This window comes from Budorcas taxicolor, chromosome 2 (assembly GCF_023091745.1).
Source record: "Budorcas taxicolor isolate Tak-1 chromosome 2, Takin1.1, whole genome shotgun sequence".
Lineage (NCBI taxonomy): Eukaryota > Metazoa > Chordata > Mammalia > Artiodactyla > Bovidae > Budorcas > Budorcas taxicolor.
The window spans coordinates 26,425,922-26,444,417 of NC_068911.1; the positions used below are offsets into that span (position 1 = coordinate 26,425,922).

The following is an 18,496-nucleotide window of genomic DNA, read 5'->3' on the forward strand; positions in this document are numbered from 1 at the left end:
ATTTATTTTCACTTTTTTGTGAGTAAGAAGTCTAATTTTGTGCCTGCTCAGGCCCACACGAAATAATCAACTTATTGTCTCCACTCAATTTATTGAATAACTCATTCTTTCCAGTGTTTTTAGAAATGAAATATGTGAATAATTAACAAATAAGACTGTGTGAACTTGTGTTGAAGGTTTGAAAAGGCCTCTGTGGAGTACCAGGAGCACCTGTGTGCCATGACAGGTGTCGATTGCTGCATCTCCAGCTTCGACAAATCCGTTCTCACATTGGCTAATACTGGGCGTAATAGTGCCAGCCCCAAGCATTCTTTGAATGGTGAGCATTCCAAGTTTAAACAAACAGTTGTGGTCAAATAATTTGTACTCATGATCTTACTATACATTTTTAGATATCTCTGCTCTTTGAAATATTTATAACTGCTTTGGATCTCTCTTGCTGTCTCTTTATTTTATGAAATGTTTTCACTTAGGTGAATCCAGAAAAATGGTGCTGTCCAAACCAACTGATTGTTCTCCTGAGGTTATAAATTATTTGGGAAATAAAGCATGTGAGTGCTACATTTCAATTGCTGATTGGGCTGCTGTACAGGAGTGGCAGAATGCTATCCATGAGTTGAAAAAGAGTACCAGTAGTACTTCTCTCAACCTAAAGGCTGATTTCAACTACATAAAGTAAGGATTTCTTTTCAGTTACGAATTACACTTAACCATCAAAAAAATTTCAGTAACTTTATTTAAAGTCTTATTTTATGGCAGAAGAATATTAAAATTGTTTATATTATGACAAGATGCTTGTAGTTCTAATGATACTGCCATTCTTAAAATGACTACAGTGAGAAACCAACATAGAGGTGAGGAGCATATTCATGCAATGGGAAAACATATTTGTATGTTGAGGTAGTCATTTGGGATTGATTCTCAGAACCTGTTCTAAAATCTTAATGAAATAAAGAAATTTGTCACTGCTTTAGAAAGGATAATACTTGATGGCATTATTTCTAAATTGAAAGTGAAAGTGAAGTCACTCAGTCGTGTCCGACTCTTTGCGACCCCATGGACTGTAGCCTGTTAGGCTCCTCCGTCCATGGGATTTTCCAGGCAAGAGTGCTGGAGTGGATTGTCATTTTCTTCTCCAGGGTATCTTCCCAACCCAGGAATTGAACCCAGGTCTCCCGCATCGCAGGCAGACGCTTTACTGTCTGAGCCATCAGAGAAGCCCCGTTTCTAAATTAGGTGTGCCTATATCAAAAACATTTTTTTAAGAAGGACAGAGTTTATGACATTTGTAAATTAAACTCCCTTTCTTATTTTCTTCTTTTTCCTTTTATTCCTTTGACCATTTATTAATATCTTAATTTGAAATTTGAGTACAAGCTGTGTCCCAGACCCTGGGCTGGGATGATAAGGGTCATTAGTCTTGCCGTCAGGGAGCGCTCTAGTGAGTAAATGAGCTAGTGGGTAATTTCTCCATTGAACATATACTGAGTGCCAGCCAGTGGGGTGTAACACTGTGCAACAGACACACATTCTAATCCTTGAGGAGCTGACCTTCTAGTGAGGGGTAGACATAGGCAGACTAGGTTGGGAAAACCATCAGGATGTCATTTGAGCACAGACTTGAGGAAGCAGATCTCTTGCAAAGATGATAGACTTGGAGTATTCTGGAAATGCCTGGGAGGCCACTATGGTTGGAGTTGAGTGAATAATAAGCCATAAGGGTAGAGAAGTAAGATTTTGACTCCCAGTAAGATAGAAAATCTTAGGTGGGATTTGGAGAAGTATCTGACCTACTGGCTTTCTCTGCTAGGTTGTCAGCAGGCTGGAGGTGAAGGGCCAGGGTGGGAACATTTGGCCATTGAACTGTGGGGTGAAGGTACAGAGAGGAAAAAGATGCTATTAATTGAAGTAAGAACACAGAAGACAATGAAATTTTTTCTGAGGTGTCAGTTATTAGCTGAAAGTGCAAGGCATAGTGGGGACACAGCAAACCTGCCTTTGGAGAGGACTCAGACTCTGGGGCGGCAGAAATCAGTGTGTTGGTCAGCACACCAAGACAGTTCATTAATGCCAGGTGATTGCAGCTCACCTGAGAAGCTGGGATTCGTTAAGGTAGAAGCAGGCACAATCACTTCCAGTGCTGTATTCAGGCTGAGTTGTGAGGGAAGTGATACAGTGAGAGGGATAGGAAAAGAAGAGAGATCAGTGGAGAAGAGAGAATTGAGAAACTGTAACCCTGATGCTGGGAGGGATGGGGGGCAGGAGGAGAAGGGGACGACAGAGGATGAGTTGGCTGGATGGCATCACCGACTCGATGGACGTGAGTGAGTGAACTCCGGGAGTTGGTGATGGACGGGGAGGCCTGGCGTGCTGCGATTCATGGGGTCACAAAGAGTCGGAGACGACTGAGCGACTGAACTGAACTGAAGTCCTCTTGTTGGTTAGATAGCAGCTGTAATAGGAATGGGAATGGAGTGAAAATAGATCTGAATGTGGCAGTGGGTTGCTAGGACGATAAGGCCCTCATCCTGGCCTTGAAGCTACAGATAGACTATTGGAAAGAGTTCAGGGGTATACCATGTTCAGATCAGGTGAGGAGAAGGGAAGGAAAAATTCTTTGAAAGAAGAGGAACAGTTTCCGTAAAACAGTGGAAAAGTGAGAAAAGGAGAGAGGCCAGCAGAGAAAGAAGGTAGAACTAGGATATCAGATTGAGGCAGTAAGACAGGAGGCCTACTGGGGCTTATGCTTTAGATGAGCAGTGAGGTCAGGTAGGGGATTTAGTGGTAGCTTGGGAAGAGCTGGACGTTGAAGTTGCCCCTGCAGAGCTCTGCTGTTAGTGTTTTGGTCGGGCCCTCAAAGATAACATGCTGGAAAGAGAGGAAGGAAATGTGGAGTGTTGAGTATGCTAAACTGAGTATCTGTAGCTGTGAGTTTGTGGTTTGCACTCCAATTAAGATGGTAGTTGCATCTTCAATGGTGGCCTATGTGGAAGGAACTTCATCACAGGAATTCTGTGTAACTGCTCCCTTTTCCTATAATTTGTTCTATTTTTTTGAATGGCTCCACAGCCTGGGGAGAGTGTAATACAAGCTAACTCAGTATTTTAATTACAGATCACTAAGCAGTTTTGAATCTGGAGAATTTATTGAATGCACTGAACAATTAGAATTGTTACCAGGAGAAAATATCAGTCTACTTGCTGGAGGATCAAAAGAAAAAATAGGTATTTGAGATAATTTTAAAATTAAGTATTTTAATGAACAAATTGTTTAAAATGTTTGGCTTAGTATACTTTAGTGGAGAATCTGAAAGTTTTTGTACATTTATTAGGGCAGAGTGTGAAGCAATAGATTAGGGCTCTTCACTTTACATCTGGCAAATATAAAAGTTTAATTCAGATTAAGCAAACTAAAAAAGGCTATTGTAATGCTTAGAGATCTATCTAGCCATTTTCTTTGAAAAAGTGCAAGTAGTGTTTAAATATTTTTCTTGCTTCACATCTTAATATGGTCGATTAATTAAATTCTTTATTGTAACTAGAACATTTTAAAAAGTGTAGTACTGAAGTTAAATATTGTGAATATTTTATGTGTTAACATTGATCTGCTGAATTCATTGTTTGCCCCATTAAGTAGTAGGTTGACTTACTGATTTTTGAGTCTTTGAAAATGAACTCATTTTGGGAGGTCTGAGTTTAAAATACTTTTTTTATGCTGTTTTGTGCTTCACATAAGGTAATACCTCAGACCTCCCAAAATGCTATCAGAAATGCTTGATCATAGTGTCTGAACTTAAATATGAACTTAAACATGAAGGAGGTATTCATTGGTGATTTTTTTTTTTTTAATACTGTCAAGGTATCTTGTCATTTTTACACATTAAAAATGAATTAACTGAGTGGAACCTGTTTGATTTCTGTAGATATGAAAAAACTGCTTCCTAACATGTTAAGTCCAGATCCAAGAGAACTTCAGAAATCCATTGAAGTTCAGTTGTTAAGAAGTTCTGTTTGTTTGGCAACTGCTTTAAACCACATAGAACAAGATCAGAAGTGGCAATCTATTACTGAGTAAGTTTAATCCTAAGGAGGTAAATCTGTATTATGTGTACCATATGGTAAATGTGTGTAGTTTGGTGGGGGTGAGGCAGTCACTGGATCACTGCAGTGGTAGTCATCATAGCTTCGTTTTAGTTGTAGAAGTTGTAGGTTGTATAAATGCTGCTTGCAAATATACAGAGGTTGAAACTAAAGAACATCAAAAATTTCATATCCCCAAACACAAATATCTCAACTTGCTTATGTCATTTTACTTAAAAGCAAGCAGTTCCTTTTTCTTTCCCCACTTTGGATGCCAGTGTGGTAGCATCTTATCACACTGCTTTATCCCTTCAGTGGTTACAAGTTGGAAAATCTTTTTTGTTAATTAGCAGCAAATATTCTGTTTCAGAAATGTGGTGAAGTACCTGAAGCAAACCTCCCGCATAGCTGTGGGGCCCCTGAGACTTTCTACGCTCACGGTCTCCCAGTCTCTGCCAGTCCTAAGCACGTTACAGCTCTATTGCTCTTCTGCTTTGGAGAACACAGTTTCCAACAGACTTTCCACAGAGGTGCGTGTGTGTGCATTTTCAACCAGGATATTCTTCTGACCATTAACAGGCATTAGTGTGGACAAAAGCTATTTTTCAAGTTTTTTTAAAAAGTTTTAAAAATAACATTTGTAGCATTTTTGGACAAGCTATTAATATTAAATCCAGAAGTCTAAAATGCCATTTTCAGGCAAATTTTTGTTGGAAAACTATGTGAGGAAGATGGAACATAAGAATGGCTAGTTAGTTGCTTAATTTTTTTCTTCCTTCCTTTCCTCCTTCCCTCCTTCCTTTTTTTGCACGAGGAGTTGATTATGAAAATATATACCAGATTGTATAAATTTCAGATTTGACTGAAAAGAAGACACAGTGCCTCTTCCTTCAAACAGGATACAGTTTAACCAAAAGTGAACCCTTCCCAAGGGAAATAATCCTTGAGAATCTTTTTATGAAGTGGTTGTTTTATGTTTTTCTGTAACTTAGGTTTTGCTTTATAGAAAATAACCCTTTTTTAATTAAAATAAGACTACTTTATTGTAAATGCACTGATAAATTGGACTTAATATTCTGAAAAAAATATTTTTGCTTTTGGAAAAACAAAGGTTTTTGTCTTTTTCCCTTGTGATTAGAAGATACAGTGAAGGTAGAGGAAAGTTTAATAGATAAATCTGAAATAAATCTGAAGTAGCTGACCTGTGGGGTCATATAAGGATTCTTTTTACATTAAGTGGTTTTGACTTTTCTCTGGCAGGACTGTCTTATTCCACTCTTCAGTGAAGCTTTGCGTTCATGTAAACAGCATGATGTCAGGCCATGGATGCAGGCATTAAGATACACGATGTACCAGAGTCAGTTGTTGGAGAAAATAAAAGGTAACTAGGTTGTGTTTTTTTCAGTAGCTCTTTTGAGATACAGTTACACATTTTGAATGTGTAGTTCATCAGTTTTGACGTTTCTTCACGTGTGTAGCCACCAATACAGTCAAGATGCAGAACATTCATGTCGGCCTCAAAGGTTTCCTCATGCTTCTTCCCAGATGTTTCTCCTCCTGTCTGTCCTGTCTCGGGCAACTGCTTATTTGTTTCCCATCACTGTAGATTAGACTTGTCTTTACTAAATTTTTTAATAAATTGTACAGTACGTTCTGTGTCTGGCTTCTCTTGCTCAGCATTTTATTTTTTAAGGTTTCCTGTGTTGTATGTGTCAGTATTGCCATCCTTCCTACAGTTGAGTATATCCACTGTATGAGTTCACCATAGTTTATCTGTTGGTCCTTTCACAGATACTTGAGTTGTTGTCAAATTCAGGCTATTATGTATGAAGTTGCTATGATATTCATGTACAGGTCTTTGGTTGGGTATACATTGGCCTTTCTTTTAAATAAATACCTAGGATTGGAGTTGTTGGGTCATATGGTTTAACTTCTGAAATAGTTCAGCAGTTTCTTATAAAGTGGTTGTATTTTTTTTTTTTTAGTGGTTGTATATTTTACATTGCTTCTGACATCTATGTACTTGCAATAGTTAGTCAGTGGAGTGAATCTACAATAGTATCTCATTGTGGTTTTATTTGCATTTTCCAAATGATTAATGATATTGACCATCTTTTCATTTGTATAGTGGCCATTGTATAAGTATTCAACTCTTGCCTATTTTTAATGAAGACATATGTTCTGGATATTCAAATTCTTTTATCAGCTGTACTATACCGTGAATGCTTTCAGTTCAGTTCAGTTCAGTCGTTCAGTCATGTCTGACTCTTTGCGACCCCATGAATTGCAGCACGCCAGGCCTCCCTGTCCATCACCAACTCCTGGAGTTCACTCAGACTCACGTCCATCGAGTCCATGATGCCATCCAGCCATCTCATCCTCTGTCATCCCCTTCTCCTCCTGCCCCCAATCCCTCCCAGCATCAGAGTCTTTTCCAATGAGTCTCTTCACATGAGGTGGCCAAAGTATTGGAGTTTCAGCTTTAGCATCATTCCTTCCAAAGAAATCCCAGGGCTGATCTCCTTCAGAATGTGAATGCTTTAAATAATTCAAATGAATACAGAATTAGCGTTTGTATAAATATTTATGTCTCATTTTTAAGAAAGAAACGTCATGTTGAATGGATATTAGAAATTTCCTTTTGCTGTAAAACAGAAAAGTTGCCAGAATTCTGTAAAATTTGTCAAAAATGTGGTCGTCAGAGTTACTGAGTAAATTTGCTATTAAATTTTAAGTCAGCTAATGCTGGGATATGGACTTGTACTGCAAGGTGATTACTGGCAACTCTGATTCACCAGGACCCTCAGTGCCATATAGACCTAGTTTTGGATCATTTGCCCAACACTTGCAAATCGAGGAACCTCATGGCAAGTCATAAACTTCTGAATCACTTTGCTTAACAGTTACGGGGATTGCCCCACTCAGATTCTTGAAAGGATTGACAAGGTATATAAAAGCCTTAGCACAGAGCATGACATATAGTAGGACTACAAGTATCATCTCCTTTCTCATCCTTCCTATACTGAATAAGTTTTAAAATTGAGAAGGAAATGTCAGTAACCTAACACAGAACTTCATTCTTCCTCACATTTTTTTATTTAGCAAACCCTTATCAAAATAATGTGCTTTGTGCCAGGTACTATGCTGTAAGTTGGGATATAATGGTGAACAAGACAAGTCTGTTTTTCTGCATTCCTAGGACCAAAGGGATTCTGAAGTCTAGCAGGGAAAATTGTCATCAAGCTAGGAACAGCAACATGGTGTGCTGACTGGAGGTGCACGTACATGGTGCTTAAAATAACACAACAGGGCCACTAGTTTAATCCTGGGAATCAGAAAAGGACTTGGGGAGGAAGTAACATTTAAGCTGAGAAAGAAGGCAGACTGATTTAGTTAGAGAAAACACCATGTGTGAAGGCCACCAACAGTAATAAAAGATTCTTAGAGGACTCAGTTCTCATCTAAGGGAGAATGGGAAGAGATGAAGCTGGATGAGATTGAGATTGGAGTGGAACGTAAGCATCAGTGCCTGACAAGCCAAATTTACGAGTTAGGGAAAGGATGAAAGGGAAATTAAGTATTCAGATTTACCTTTATATAAGATCAGTTCAGTTGCAGGTTGAAGAACGAATTAGAGCAGCAGAAGTCCCTGTGAAAGGTAACCAAAATAGTGACAGTAGGGACAGAAAAAAGCTGATGTGATGTGAGGATTGACGTCTAAGATGCCTGCCAGATTCCTTCTCAGGTAGCCAGGTTGATCATGTGCCTTTACCCAAGAAAGAAAACAGGGAAGGAAGTAAGAGATTTGGAGGGTGGTGGGAAATGGATTCCATGCGACACAGGTTAAAGTGCCTTTGAAATACTCGAGTATAGGTGACTAGACTGGTAGGCAGGTGGGACTCAGATGGTGACTAGACTGGTAGGCAGGTGGGACTCAGATGGTGACTAGATTGGTAGGCAGGTGGGACTCAGATGGCAGGTCTGCGCTAGAGATAAGATTGAAGCATCGTCAGCATTTGTATGGTAATTGAAGCCACAGGAGCAGATGATATTGTCCAGGGAGAGTATGCAGAGTGAGAAGAGTAGAGAGCCTAGGCTCGACCCCAGGAGCCCCAATTACAGTGGATGGGTAGTGGATGAGAAGGAGACTGAGAAGCTGATTCTTCAGAAAGGCAGGAGTAAACTAGGAGAAAACAGCATGGTAGAAGGGCAGAGGGTACTTAGTCAAGAAGGGGGATGGTCTAGCCTTATCCTCATCCCCCACCCATTGGCCTAGGCTCTTCACTAGGTGCAGAAACTGAAAAGTTAATTTCTTAGACTGGACGATTTTTACTTTCGTCTACTCCATTGTATACATTCATTTTAACAAACAAACATTTATTGTTCATTGTGTGCCAAGCACTGTGCTAACTCCTGGGGATTTGAAGATGATGAAAAATGAGTTATCTTTGTTTAGGGAGGCAGTGGGAAAGAGAATAGCTGGGGAAGGAATTTTTGGCCATGTTTTAGTGCTCTCTGGAATTAGACCAATCTGGGACTAATAAAACATTTTCTTCTCTGCAGAACAAACAGTTCCAATTAGAAGCCATCTCATGGAATTAGGTCTAACAGCAGCAAAATTTGCTAGAAAACGGGGGAATGTGTCGCTTGCAACAAGATTGCTGGCACAGTGTAGTGAGGTTCAGCTGGGAAAGACTACCACTGCACAGGATTTAGTCCAGCACTTTAAAAAACTATCAACTCAAGGTCAAACGGATGAAAAATGGGGACCTGAACTTGACATTGAAAAAACGAAACTGCTATATACAGCAGGTTAGTAAAATAATACGTGACTATATACTAAAAATCAAGTGTATGAATGTTACTGTGTATGGTAATAGAAAAGTTGATTTTTTTTCAACTTCTGCAGAACATTTGCATCCTGAATAAGTTTTGTGTAATTGAATTATCTATATAGTTTGGTGCTTTTGATTTTGTTATTATTATAGTAAGAAATGTTTCCAGAAATCATTGATTATCACTGAATTTACAATATTACTTTACCCTGAAAGAATATCATTTGTTTACTGCTAAGAGCTGGTGTTTTGATCTTTTTATAGGCCAGTCAACACATGCAATGGAGATGTTGAGTTCCTGCGCCATCTCTTTCTGCAAGTCTGCCAAAGCTGAGCATGCTGTTGCCAAGTCAATTTTGACGTTGGCTAAATGGATCCAGGCAGAATGGAAAGAAATCTCAGGGCAGCTGAAACAGGTTTACAGAGCTCAGCAGCAGCAGAACTTCACGGGTCTTTCTACTTTGTCTAAAAATATACTCACTCTAATTGAACTACCATCTGTTAATACGATGGAGGAAGAGTATCCTCGGATAGAGAGTGAATCTACAGGTAGAATTTGTTTTAATAGCTTTAAATGTTGATTTTAGAAGTTATTTTCCCTGTTTTAAAGTTTACAGTGTTGTGTGTGGTCAGTTGTGTCTGACTCTTTGTGACCCCATGAACTGTAACCCACCTGGCTTCCCTGTCCATGGGATTTCTCACGCACGAATACTTTAGTGGGTTGCCATTTCTTATTCCAGGGGATCTTCCCAAACCAGAGATTGAACCTGCGTCTCTTGTGTGTCCTGCATTGACAGATGGGTTATAGGCTGACTATAATTTGCCATAAAAACTGTCTCTGTGAAAATTTAGTATATTATATTGCCCAGAAGTGACTCAAGCACATTTCTTTAGTATCTGACATCACGTGGAAGTCACTGAACTCAAACCTCCCAGGTCATACTTCCCAACTCTCCAGTTCATGGTGCTTTTATGGACTTAGATGTTTTTGCTGGCAGAAAGATCCTACCTGTGATATTTAAAATTCTTCCTCATACTGGGAAGAACTTAACACAGATATAGAATAGTGGCCTCTGATCCTGTTGACTGGTGAAGCACAAAAACTACAGAAAGGTTCAAGTTTCACATCCTGACACTAATGTTACTTACAGAAAGGTACACGACAAATAGAGTAGTTAATTCATTCAGTGTTTGAGTGCCTGTTATGGTAGGGACCATTATCCAGGTTTTACAGATTGAGAGATAGCTAAACGTTTTGCTAAAACATTAGAATTTTGTTCATGTTGTTCATTTTGATGTTGTGAATCCTAGAACTGTAGTTACTTAGACTAATCTATGTACTATAGGTGTCTTTATTTGTAAGGCGTATAGCTTGTTATCATTATAAATCTTCATATTGGCAAGTGGCACTATTGCAGGAGATTTCTTCATTTCTAAATTGGGGATAAAAATATTATTTCATGAATCTCTCATTGAATGAAATTGTCTACTTGTCACATATTATTTTTGCCAGAATTTTTAAGCTGAATCTAATTGTGAGGAAATGGCCAGTCATATCCAAAATACAAGACACTCTATTACATATCTGACACCTGAACTGTTTGTAAAGTTCAGTGTCATGAAAAACATTGATGTGTTTTACAGGCTTACTTGAGAAGCTGAGTGATTGATTTCAACGTATTAGCCTTTCAGAAAAGCATAATGCAAATGTGTGCTTTATCAAATTATGTACCATTATAATGTTATAGGACTTACTGGCCGATAGCAAATTCCCTAGAAGGCAATGGCACTCCACTCCAGTACTCTTGCCTGGAAAATCCCATGGACAGAGGAGCCTGGTAGGCTGTAGTCCATGGGGTAGCTAAGAGTTGGACACGACTGAGCGACTTTACTTTCACACATTGGAGAAGGAATTGGCAACCCACTCCAGTGTTCTTGCCTGGAGAATCCCAGGGACAGGGGAGCCTTCTGGGCTGCCGTCTATGGGGTCGCACAGAGTCGGACACGACTGAAGCGACTTGGCAGCAGCAGCAGCAGCAGCAAATTCCTAAAATGTAAATGAAAATGGTGTTAGAAATTTATGAATGTGACATTGTTATTTTTTTTCCCCATCATGGCAGTACATATTGGAGTTGGGGAACCTGACTTTATCTTGGGACAGCTGTATCATCTATCTTCAGTACAGGCACCTGAAGTAGCCAAATCTTGGGCCGCATTGGCGAGTTGGGCTTACAGGTGGGGCAGGAAGGTGGTTGACAATGCCAGGTATGTATGCTAAAATGTGCAATTTATTTAGTGCATTGCAAAATAGAGATTTAGAATGTCTGCTGACATGGCGAAGCTTTGGTAGCTGAAATACTGATGATCTGTTTTATTTTTATAGTCAGGGAGAAGGTGTTCGTCTGTTGCCTAGAGAAAAATCTGAAGTTCAGAATCTGCTCCCAGACACCATAACCGAAGAAGAAAAAGAGAGAATATATGGTATTCTTGGTCAGGCTGTGTGTCGCCCAGCGGGGATTCAGGCAAGAAAAATCTGATACAGTATTTTGGGGGAAATAGTGTTCTAAATAGCATACACCTGATTAAATATTTCAGATGAAACTTTGATAAGATGAAAGTGAGTTAAAATATTTTTCTAAGAAGAATGTGATTTCTTGAGAAATCAAGTCATTTCCTTAGGGTTCTGTTTAAAAAGGTGAAGTTCTTTTTATGTAAAATAGATTTCTCTTTTCACTGCTCTTCTGATCAGATGTTAGGTTCTTATCACTAGCTTAGAAGCTTTTTAAAATATGCCCATGTCAAAGCACTACCCCACATATTGTGAATGGAATGTTTGTGTATGTGTTGGGCATAGGAAGGTTTATGTAAGTTTACTAGGTGATACTTTAATAGACAGCCATAGCTGAAAACCAGCCAACTAGATAGTCTGTATGATGTATTCCCTTCTGTCTCAAAATTCTGTTAGTTCTAAAATGTTATGTCTAATTTAGTTGTAGACTTTAGACATGTGAATTTTATTTGCTGAGCTAAAACTGTTGACTTCTTGTTCTAGACTTTGGCACATATAAGTGTCTGCCAAAGCTGGTGTTAGGTACGTGTGCAGTACTGTAGAGAGGGTCACGTAATTCTCTGCAGGCAGAATATTATATTGTAACTGAAGCATTTAAATTCCCCAAATCAAAATCTTCAATCTTTGCTAAATGCCTGTATCCTTCTTTAGCTACATTAGTAAATACATCTTAAAGAGAAGCATAGTAACATTTATTCAGCATGTACAGCACTACGAGTGGAGTATTTTGATCTTTCATAGATGAGAAGATGCTTGCATATATTAGGGAAATCATGTACCTTTCTCCTTTTTAAAATTTGTGTCCCCAAATAGCATTTTTTTGCCCTGTTTTTCTTTAGGATGAAGATATAACGCTTCAGATCACAGAAAGTGAAGATAATGAGGAAGATGACATGGTTGATGTTATCTGGCGTCAGTTAATATCAAGTTGCCCATGGCTTTCAGAACTTGATGAAAGTGCCACAGAAGGAGTTATTAAAGTGTGGAGGAAAGTTGTGGATAGAATCTTCAGCCTGTATAAACTGTCCTGTAGCGCATATTTTACTTTCCTTAAACTCAATGCTGGGCAGGTAGGTAGCACAGTATTCTGTTATGAAAGTTTATTTGAAATTTCTTTTCTAGCAGATGAAAACAGTATTCGGAATTGTTTAATTTTTTCCTCTTGTCTCTCATCCTTAGATTCCTTTAGATGAAGATGACCCTCGGCTCCATTTAAGTCACAGAGTGGAGCAGAGCACAGATGACATGATCGTGATGGCCACGTTGCGGTTGCTCAGATTGCTTGTGAAGCATGCTGGGGAGCTTCGGCAGTATCTGGAACATGGCTTGGAAACAACACCTACTGCGCCATGGAGAGGTGATGATCTAAATAAAATGTTTCAGGGAAAAGTACTTCTGGGTAGAATGTAGTAAGACAGTTGAAACATAATAGTTCCTTGGATTTCCCTGGCAGTCCAGTGGTTGAGACTCTATACTTTCACTGCAGGGGGTGTGGGTTAGATTCCTGGTTGGGGAACTGAGATCCCACGTGCTTCATGGTGTGGCCAAAAAAAGTTCCTATATGTTTACTGTTTGAATGTGTTATGAAATAGCTAAATTAGTTCAGAAGACACTGTGGACTGCTTGTTATACCACTTTCCTCCCACCTTTCAGAGAAATGGAAGGCTGAGAGGCAAAAAGCTTTTAATATACAAAAGGAATTTTGGAGAGAGTGATAAGAATGTTTCAAAAAATTTCATATCCCTTTGAAAAAATTGTCTGTGTCTGCCTTCTTTTACAGGCATTCACAGAAAATATATTTCTGTATAAAGTTTTGAATCAGGATTTTGATCATAGCTCTGTACCCTTACTAAGACTTCCCTAGTGGCTCAGATGGTAAAGCATCTGCCTGCATTGCGGGAGACCTGGGTTCGATCCCTGGGTCGGGAATATCCCTGGAGAAGGAAATGGCAATCCACTCCAGTATCCTTGCCTGGAGAATCCCATGGACAGAGGAGACTGGTAGGCTACAGTCCAGAGAGTCACAGAGTCGGACATGACTGAGCGACTTCACTCACTCACCCTTACTAAACCTGCAAATCAAGAGCTGTTGTGTATATAGTTCTTTGTTATCCCAGGGAGAAATTTGAGGCTCCTAGAACTAATGGCTGACATATATCAAGTTTTATCCTTTTGCCTCCACCATGTTGACTGTTTTTTTAAATAACTTTAAAGTATTTTTCTTCTTATCCTGAAGGAATTATTCCACAGCTTTTCTCACGCTTAAACCACCCTGAAGTGTATGTGCGCCAGAGTATTTGTAACCTCCTCTGCCGTGTGGCTCAGGATTCCCCGCATCTCATATTGTATCCTGCAATAGTGGGCACCATATCGCTTAGTAGTGAGTCACAGGCTTCAGGTAAGGAAGGTTAAAATACTGCTACTTTAAATTAATTTGCAAACACTGTTTATTAGGTAAAATTTTTTGAGCTTTATGTTCCTTAGTTGATAAGAGTTTGTGATTTTTTTTCCCAACAATAATAATAATAGTACCAATGGTAATACCATTTATTGAGTGAGTAGCTACCATGTCTGACAGTAAGATGTGTGCTTTACACTATATCTTCAGTCTCAAAATAACTCGCCAGGGCTTGGAGAAACTGAGTCACTCTCAGTTCACTGAGCTGAATTAACTGGCAGATAAGGATTGAAACCAAGTTCTGAACTCTGGCTAGGCAAACACTTTATTTGTTGAGACTCATCTATTATCATTCCCCCCATTTATCTTTTATTAGCTTATAATATTAATAAGTATGAAGCTCAACTTGTAAAAAGGTGTAATATCCATGATCCTTGGTCAACTTAGCGTACACGTGCAAGATGAGTTAAAACGAGTGCTCTGGAATCAAATACATTAGAGATGTATTCCCTAACTCAATGTATGCACATGAGAGAAACAGCCAATGTATACCTTTCTCCCATTTCATTATAGGAAATAAATTTTCCTCTGCAATTCCAACTTTACTTGGCAATATTCAAGGAGAAGAACTGCTGGTTTCTGAATGTGAGGGAGGAAGTCCTCCTGCTTCTCAAGATAGCAATAAGGATGAGCCTAAAAGTGGGCTGAATGAGGACCAAGCCATGATGCAGGACTGCTACAGCAAAATCGTTGATAAGCTGTCCTCGGCAAACCCGACTATGGTGTTACAGGTACAGAACAGCTCGTGTGTTTTAAAATTAGTTTTTATTACAACCACTCCCCTCTCCTCCCAGAAAAACCCACCTAAAAACAAAACCCCCAAAGTTGTTATGGAAATTACAGTTAAGGAGCAAAGCTTTTGAAATAATCAAAATTGGTTTTATAAACCTGTACTGATAGAGTTTCTGTAATTAGGTAATGAACAAAAGTGCATACATTTCACTTGAGATTTGCCGTGTTAGCAGAACTGTGCTGTGTAGACTTAAAGACGAGCATGTCTGGATGTGCTGTGTGTGCAGGTTCAGATGCTGGTGGCTGAGCTGCGCAGGGTCACTGTTCTCTGGGATGAGCTCTGGTTGGGAGTTCTGTTACAGCAGCACATGTATGTCCTGAGACGAATTCAGCAGTTGGAAGACGAGGTGAAGAGAGTCCAGAACAACAACACCTTACGCAAGTATGTTTTTATCAACTTATACTTCAAAAACATAGCTGCCCCTTTTTATTAATGTAAAATACGTATAAAGTTTGCCATTTTAAGCAGTTTTAAGTGTACAGTTCAGTTGCAGCAAGTACATTTGCAAGGTTGTGTCCAATTCCAGAACTTATCCATCCTCCCAAACAGCAGCTCTGTACCCATTTAATAGTACTTCCCCATCCTCCCCTAACCTCAGCCCCTGCTCACCACTTGTCTACTTTCTATCTGTATGAATTTAACTATTCTGAGGACCTTGTGTGACTGGAAACATACAGTATTTGTCATTTTGTATCTGGTTTGTTTCACTTACCATGTTTTGAAGGTTCATTCCATGTTGTAGCATGTGTCAGAATTTCCTTCCTTTTTATTGCTGAATCACATTCCATTGTATGGATGTGGGTATGTGAGCGTGTGCACTAAGTTGTATCAGTCCTGATCAACTCTTTGCGACCCTGTGGACTGTAGCCCATCAGGCTCTTCTGTCCATGGGATTCTTCAGGCAGAAATCCTGGAATGGGTTGCCATGCCCTCATCCAGGGGATCTTAATGACCCACGGATCAAACCTGCACCTCTCATGTCTTCTGCATTGGCAGGGAGCTTCTTTATCACATTTTATTCATGCACTCTTCTTTTAGCTCTTGTAACCAGTGCTTCTGTCAGCATTGGTTTACAAGTATCTAAGTCCCTGCTTTTAATTATTTTGTGTGTGAGCCAGTGAATTTGCTGTGTCTTATGGTAATTCTGTGTTTAACTTGTAGAGGAACTGGTAAGCTGTGCACCAGGATTTCAGTTTCTCCATATCCTCGCCAACATTTATTGTTTTCTGTCTTACTGATAGTGACATCCTAATGGGTGTGGAATGGTATCTTTTCACGTGCTTATTGACTATTTGTATATCTCCTTTGTTTGTTTGAATCTTTTGCCCGTTTTTGAATTGGGTTGTTTTATTGTTGTTGGAATTTTAGGAGCTCTCTAAATATTCTGGATTTTAATCCCTTTATCAGAATTTATTGATTTGCAAATGTTTTTTTCCTATTTTGTATATTTTTCACTCTTGAATGAAGATGTCTTTTGATGCACAGAAGTTTTTAGTTTTGATGTAACCCAGTTAATCTGTTTTTTCTTTTGTTTTCTTCTAAGAGTTTTAAATGAAGTCTTAGCTTTTATGTTAAGGTCTTTGATCCATTTGACTGTTTTTTTGCATGTTAGTATCAGGTAACTCTCCAGCTTCATTTTTTTGTAAGCAGGTATCCAGCTTTCCTAGCACCATTTGTTAAAAGGAGAAGCTGTGTCTTTTATATGCTGGATTTTTTACAGTGCTGTTGTGGCCAGTTACTTTGCAAACATTTTAGTAATTTATTTTGATTATTCTTTTATGCTGTTTACTTATACTTGACAGTTTAACTTATTCCCTGTTTGTATAACTCTTATGTCTTTCTGGTCAGAGAAGAGAAAATTGCAATCATGCGTGAGAAGCACACAGCTTTGATGAAGCCCATCGTGTTTGCTTTGGAGCACGTTAGGAGCATCACAGCGGCCCCTGCAGAAACACCTCATGAAAAGTGGTTTCAGGATAACTATGGTGATGCAATTGAAAATGCTCTAGAAAAGCTGAAAACACCATCAAACCCTGCAAAGCCTGGAAGCAGCTGGATTCTGTTTAAAGAGGTATAGAAAAATCTCAAGAATGCTACTGAAATGGGAAATTCCGAGAGATAAAAAACTTAAGCGGTCTCTTTTTACTTAGAACACAGAGAGAAGACTTTCTAAGCCCATGGAATACAGCCAGTGTTCAGTTGCTATAAAGAATATAGAGAAAGGTGTTTTCTTCATTTTTGAGAATTTGAGGTTGAGTGTCCTAGGGTTGCATCTACTGAGGGTTCCCATCAAGGAAGAATATACTGTAAGGTGTTAGACAGGGAAGGGGCTTGACTGCCTGCTGTAGTCTTCTCATAAAAGATTAACAAATTTAATCTTGTACCTATGTAGTTTTTCTTAATGGAGGGGTATTCAGTATTTCTAACAGACAAAATATTTGCATATAATAGCATCAATTTTTATAAGTAATTTTTTTGACAGCAGTTCTGCATAGGCTGTTTGAAGAATGATTAGTATGTTTAAATATTTGAGAATCCTTATCTTTCATGATTTGAGCCACTTTATTTGGTTTGCATCTGTTTTAGCAATAGCACCATTAGTTGGGGGATCCTATTTATTACCTTGTTATCTTTTTCTTATCCCTTCTTTCGCTGTCCCATTCCTATATTGATCTTAACTGATTTCCTTACTTCACTAATGAAAAGCTGTTAAAAGCTACAGTGTAGAGACAAAGTACACCTGACTTTAAGGAGAAAATGTGAAGCAAGAGGAAATGCTTCATTCAGAGGAAATGCTTTAGGAGCTCAAGACAAGAGCACTAATGTGAAGGATGAAGTTTATTTGTGTGGCCTAGCCAAAACTTGTTTTCCTCATGTTCCAGCAGTAATTTCTTGCTTTGCGTTCTTCTCAGTAAATCAACCAAGAAACCCAGAGAAGACGGGAAGAATACTTTTTTTTATTTGGCCACACTGCTTGGCTTGTGGGATCTCAGTTCCCCAATCAGGGTTCCTGCCTGTGCCCCCTGCAGTGGAGTTTTAACCATTGGACCTCCCAGGAAGTCCCACTTTTAAAAAATTGATATATAGTTGATTTACAATGTTGTATTAATTTCAGCTGTATAGCAGAGTGACTTTTTAATATATATTTGTTTTCATATTCTTTTCCATTGTGGTTTATCACAGGTTATTGAGTATAATTCCTTGTGCTATATAGTAGTTCCTTGTTTATCCATCCTATATATGCTAGTTTGCATCTGCTAATCCTGATCCTTTCCTCTCCTGCACTCCTCCCATAGGGAATATTTTTTTAAAAAAACCCTCTGTGTGTATGTGTGTGTGTGTGAAATAAGTCATAGAGAAAAATTTTTGAAGTACTGTGTCCCTCCATAATTATATCTTCCTCTCCACAACCAGTGCTCTGAATTTTGAATTAATCCTTATTTACTTTAAGAAAATAGTTTTTTGGATACATTTCTAAATGGTATAGTTTAGCCTCTCCTGTTTTTGAATCTCATATAAATGAGACTATATTTTATGTGTACATATGTGTTGTACCACTTCCATAAAAGATTCATCAGCGTTAGGTTTTTGCTTTTGTTTTTTAAGATAATTCATCCATATTTTGTATACAGCTGAACATGAATAGAGTATTGAACAGTACCACAGTTTTTCTTTTGTCCTGTCAGTGAATACTTGAGGTGTTTCCAGTTACCTTTTTCCGTTTACGAACAAATGTGGCTAAGGATTGATTAAAATTTTTCA

At 38.7% G+C, this 18,496-nt stretch overlaps 1 protein-coding gene across 1 annotated transcript in view; it reads left to right on the forward strand.

The window, feature by feature from the left end:
* The window catches only part of SMG1 (SMG1 nonsense mediated mRNA decay associated PI3K related kinase), a 99,130-nt gene that overhangs the window by 50,614 nt on the left and 30,020 nt on the right, over window positions 1-18,496 (forward strand). Inside the window, exons 24-39 of the mRNA XM_052636319.1 lie at window positions 177-319; window positions 474-675; window positions 3,115-3,224; window positions 3,923-4,070; window positions 4,450-4,609; window positions 5,340-5,460; window positions 8,643-8,891; window positions 9,179-9,463; window positions 11,035-11,179; window positions 11,298-11,436; window positions 12,323-12,553; window positions 12,663-12,840; window positions 13,720-13,881; window positions 14,455-14,672; window positions 14,961-15,115; window positions 16,583-16,805. Of these exons, the coding sequence (XP_052492279.1) occupies window positions 177-319; window positions 474-675; window positions 3,115-3,224; window positions 3,923-4,070; window positions 4,450-4,609; window positions 5,340-5,460; window positions 8,643-8,891; window positions 9,179-9,463; window positions 11,035-11,179; window positions 11,298-11,436; window positions 12,323-12,553; window positions 12,663-12,840; window positions 13,720-13,881; window positions 14,455-14,672; window positions 14,961-15,115; window positions 16,583-16,805 (2,869 nt within the window). The remainder of the gene's footprint in view (window positions 1-176; window positions 320-473; window positions 676-3,114; window positions 3,225-3,922; window positions 4,071-4,449; window positions 4,610-5,339; window positions 5,461-8,642; window positions 8,892-9,178; window positions 9,464-11,034; window positions 11,180-11,297; window positions 11,437-12,322; window positions 12,554-12,662; window positions 12,841-13,719; window positions 13,882-14,454; window positions 14,673-14,960; window positions 15,116-16,582; window positions 16,806-18,496) is intronic.